The sequence below is a fragment of the Oncorhynchus tshawytscha genome, linkage group LG13, assembly GCF_018296145.1.
Source record: "Oncorhynchus tshawytscha isolate Ot180627B linkage group LG13, Otsh_v2.0, whole genome shotgun sequence".
Lineage (NCBI taxonomy): Eukaryota > Metazoa > Chordata > Actinopteri > Salmoniformes > Salmonidae > Oncorhynchus > Oncorhynchus tshawytscha.
In genome coordinates, this window is record NC_056441.1 from 84,832,214 (window position 1) to 84,837,333 (window position 5,120).

At 47.1% G+C, this 5,120-nt stretch overlaps 1 protein-coding gene across 1 annotated transcript; it reads right to left on the reverse strand.

Moving 5' to 3' along the window:
- Nucleotides 1–305: 305 nt before the first annotated feature.
- LOC112265730 (extracellular calcium-sensing receptor-like) lies at nt 306–4,876 on the reverse strand. The gene is made up of 9 exons (XM_024443288.2): nt 4,665–4,876; nt 3,978–4,272; nt 3,708–3,794; nt 3,190–3,456; nt 2,538–2,744; nt 2,112–2,384; nt 1,679–1,906; nt 1,312–1,435; nt 306–1,219 (listed from the first exon to the last, which is right to left on the reverse strand). The coding sequence occupies exons 1-9, from the start codon at nt 4,874–4,876 to the stop codon at nt 306–308; spliced, it is 2,607 nt and encodes an 868-aa protein (XP_024299056.2).
- Between the last annotated feature and the right edge of the window lie 244 nt (nt 4,877–5,120).

Sequence of the window (5,120 nt, forward strand, 5' to 3'; positions counted from 1 at the left end):
GAAGCAAATCCCTAGCAGGCATAGTACCCCCACCTAGTGTTCATATTTCAGATCAGCGTAGAGGACGTGAAGAAGACGAGAAGAGGAATCCACTGTAAACTGCTGTTATGGTATTGAGCCTATGGGAGAATCTCAATGTAATTTCTGTAATTCCTCGTGTCCTCTCTCCTCTGTCTCCTTTTCAAAACCCAATGAATGAGAAGGTTAGATATCCCACCCCTCCAAACCTTCTCATCTAATGGGTTTTGAGAGGAAGGTGAGGAGAGAGGACATGAAGAATCAAAGAAATTGAATGAAGACTCTCCCTATGTCTTGGTTGTGGCCCGGCCCATCAGAGCCTTCTTGGTGTTCCTCTCTGGCCTCAGCAGGATGATGTAACACTTTGGGCCGAACAGAGCCACCAGGAGGCCAAAGCTGGATGCTAAGATGGCGAATATCTCCACAGCGTCTGCATACTTCCCAGGAGAGCTGATGTAGGCAGGGACGAAAGAGATCCACACAGCACAGAAGATCAGCATGCTGAAGGTGATGAACTTGGCCTCGTTGAAGTTGTCTGGAAGATTCCTAGCCAGGAAAGCCAAGAGGAAGCTAAGGAACGCCAGGAGGCCGATGTAGCCTAACAACGCTCCGAACCCTGCTACCGACCCCACCACACACTCATATACAATCTTATCAATATGGTAGCGCGTGTTTTTGTGTGGAGTTGGAGAGGCTGAAACCAGCCAGGCTGTGCAGATAGCAGCCTGGAATGAGGTGAGAACCAGGACTGTTCCTCTCTGCTGCCCAGCACCAAACCACTTCAGGCTGGCATTGCCCCCGGGCTTAGAGGTCCTAAACACAGCCAGCACCACCATTGTCTTCACCAGTATACAGGAGACACAGAGAACAAAGCTGATACCAAATGCTGCATGCCTCAGCTGACACGTCCACAGCCGGGGCCGGCCAATGAACAGCAGCGAGCACAGGAAGCAGAGTTTGAGTGAAAGCAGAAGCAGGAAGCTCAGCTCAGAGTTGTTGGCCTTGACAACAGGTGTGTTCCGATAGCGGGTGAAGATTCCGAGGACCACTGCACAGATGAGGGCTCCTAGCAACGAGGCGGTCATCAAGGAGATGCCCAAGGATTCCTGGTAGGAGAGGAACTCAACCCCCTTAGGGATGCAGAGGTCTCGCTCCGGGCTGGACCAGAAGTCCTCTGGACATCTCGAGCACTCGGCCGAGTCTGACAGAGAGACAGAAAAAGCAATTGTGGACAACATTTTCTACAGCCCGAAACCACACTTAAATTCTTTAAATGATATTAATTTCACTGACCTGTGGTGTTGCTGACCTCTCCCTCAGCACAGGAGATGCAGTCGAAGCAGCAGACAGGCTCCCCCTTCTTCCTGGCTACACGGGTGCCTGGGGGACAGCTCTCACTGCATACTGATCGTGGAGGCTATAAGGACGAAGGTGAGGGGGAATTTAACCTTTATTTAAATAGCCAAGTCAGTTAAAGAACAAATTCTTATTTACAATGACGTCCAAAGAGGGAGAACATCAGACTTTTATACACCCATATTAACACATCCATATTTACACACCCATATTTAATGATTCTTTGCCCTCCACTGGTAAATCTTTACACTGTTTCTGTTGCAGTAGTGAAATATGCTATATAACTGTATCATTCATATATAACCTTTTTTGACTCAAAGTTCCAGAAAATTCTGTCCTCGTCCAGTGTGAGCTCTTGTCCTGCGGGGGCTGATTCGTCGATCACACCCACATTCTCCACCTGCACGCTCCCGTCCTGGAGCCACGCCCAGTTCATGATGTCATAGATGGCCAAGGCGTCCCCGTTGTCATCAAAAGAAACGCGATCGCCAAACCCTGTGGTGAAGTTAACCCTCTCCAGGTAATAGACCAGCTGGTCAGAGGAGGGGGATGGAGGGATGGAGGGAACAGACGGAAGAGAGGAAAGAGGAGGAGATTATGTAGACAAATGACAGTATGAAGTCAAGGAACCTTGACTAAGAAAACAGGAAATAGAAGTAAACAGTTGGCAAAGTGTACATCTGCATTCGTGTGTGTGTGTGTGTGTGTGCGTGTGCGTGTGTGTGAATGTATCCCACCTGCCAGTGCTCCAGTCTCTGTAGGCTGGCACAGCGGTTCCCACTGAAAGGTCCTCTCCCTGGCACACACTGCAGTAGGTCATGCAGGGCATGGGCCAGGGCGTACACTGCCTTATACACGTTATACTCCGGCCTGAGCTCAGACACATCCCCATAGTTGGTCTCCACATCCCTCAGGTCCTCCTGACCTGTACATATATCACCCCCAGCCTCCACCCAACCTGCTGGGGGCTCCAACCTACACCCAAACACAGCCTCCCAGAACTGTCTCACCTTATCAGAACAGAGAAGGAAATGTTATTGAGGAACACTAGTTTTTTTCTTCTATATTGTAGAATTTATAGGTAAAGTATCCCTTTAAATGTTTTAAATATAATGTATAAAGTAATTAAATAAATGGTTGGAGTTAAAAGACAACTACTTCACCATGTTGTTTCCAGGGTTATTGTCAGGTTGGTCGTTGGGGCGGATGCTAAGCAGGAAGTCCCTGAGGCCGGGTATCTCTCCACGACGGATGGCGATACCCAGGGTACCCCCCAGGTAGGGCATGAGACGGGGGGTGTGAAACACAGAGGAGGAGGTCCAGGCTTCACTGGCGATCCACTGGAGACCCTTCACATTCTGCACCACCACCTTGTAAAACAGGTTTTATACTTTATAATCAGACCACCCCAATGGTAATACGCTGTAACACTTTTATACACTGTTGTTTGTGAGAGTAACATCCTACAGCTGTTATGGCTGTTATGGCTGTTAGGGCTGTAATTAGGGCTTTAGAATGAATTTGCAGATACTTTATCGAGGAAAAAACATACTTACTATGATTGCGATATGTGGTTGGCCCGCTAGATATCTTAATAAGATGGATGCACTAACTGTCCAGGGACACCGATACGTAAAATATATGCACACATCACTGACTGTAAGTGGCTTTGGATAAAAGCATCTGCTAAATGGTATTACTAATATTGTTATTATGAAGTGTAAATCTCTCTGGATTAGAGTCTCTGATACTAAAATGTGAATGTATTGTAAGAGTTATTTTAGATCAACTGTCAAGATCAAATAATCTCTGAACCTCATCCACCAGAGGGAGCAGGTAGGCCTCATTGGAGAACACCACCACCACACGAGCAGAGGAGCTCTTGATCTCTCCCACGATCCTCTGCAGCTCTGTGGGGCGGTTGTCTTTGGGCAGGACCTGGGAATAGGCCACACAGCCCCCTGACTCGGCCAGGCTTGAGTGGAAGGACCGGGCAGCGTGAAATCCGTAGTCATCGTCACTGAACACCAGTCCCACCCAGGTCCAACCCAACCGACGTAGGATCTGGATCATGGCTCGCACCTGAGATCACATCAACAGAGATTAGACATTACTGATGTTATGACAGAGACTGGAGAGTATAGAGAGATCAACAAACTACATACATTATTTTTGTCACCTTTTATTTAACCTTACCTAATCTTTTTAAAAAAATGATTTAACATTTTTTTTAAATTGTAATGCCATTACACAGTATGAAGTGTATAGTGAGTATACATGGGAGCTGACGGTTCACTGTGTAATCTTGTCATTGTAGCCTTCTAGAGACAGACCTGGAAGGAATCACTGGGGATAGTTCTGAAGAAGGATGGGTATTTTCCCCGGTCGCTCAGACAGGAACACGTGGCGTAATGACTCACCTGAGGGAGAGAAATATACAATGATTATTTTGTTATTCTTCAATGAATTAATATAATCGAAAGGTTTCACGCCTACGACACATTTAAGACCTAAACATGCTGTTTCTCACTCAAAGTGGGCTTTTGGAAAACAAGAAGGACATTTCCAATAATGATGTCATCTTTCTATTCTTTCTGATTTACCATGGGAACCCGGAATAGCCCTAGGACACTGGAGATGGCGATGGAGTGTGTGGACCCTGGGTCTCCCACAATCCCTAGCACCGGGGGTGACCCAGAACAAGTGTCATCCAATAGGAACTCTTCCTCTGTCCCACTGGCCAATGACATGGCAGCACGGAACGATACTCCCAGCTTCAGGCAGTTGTCGTAGAGCTGGTATCCGAGCTTGATGTTTGGCAGAAGGTCAGGGTTTCTGTTGATCTCATCTACAGCAAACGCCATAGTCTGGGCCTGCTGGAAACCAAAACTGTCAAAACTGACAGAGAAAAGGAACATTCAATCAATTTGTAAATGTTTTACATCGCTCTAGAGGTGTTGAACCCTGTGCGCCTCTTAAGGAGTGTGTGTGAGAGAGTGCTGTCTTAAGGGGTTGAGAGGAAAAAACAAGTCAAGGATAGATAATAAAATAGGTTAGTCTTTATAAAGGGAAATTTGCTTAGAAAACAATGGAATACACACAATTTATTCACAGATATTTTGAAACCGCAATGTACTATTCACCAATGTAACAAGAACCCAGTAGGTCTCCGGCACCAGGGTTGGTTAACACAGATCATAGTGAGGCTTCTTTTAGTAGGGATGTCTATCTGTCCTTTTTAGGAGAGGTGCAGACACACATCCAGTCCAGTCCAGTAGATGAATACTCACCCCTCACAGTAGAGCTGCTGGGGTTCTGATGTGAAAGTCAGCTCAGGGAACACAGTGAAGTAGTGGACCTCAAACAGACCTCCCAGAATCACATCACCCGTCTGGTACATCCCATTCAGACTGAAATGCTCCCGCAGACGACAGGATGAGGACGTGGACGAGGCAGAGGAGTAGTTCAATAGAAGGCTCAGAGATGAGGAGTTCAGTATCATGACTATAGATAGGTAAAGTTTAATATACTGCCTGACCCTCATAGCTGTCCTCTGTCTCTCCCCTTCTCTCTCTTGCTTACTCTCTCTTTTATAGTGTAGTGTTGGGGGGGCATGGTGGAGAGATTGCAGGGATAGGGGAGGCAGGGGTTGGCTGGTAAGGGAGGGGAGTTAGGGGGGAGGGGGGCAAAGTCACAGGTAGGAGATGAGACGTGGGAGTGTCAGAGAAAGACGATATGTGAACTGT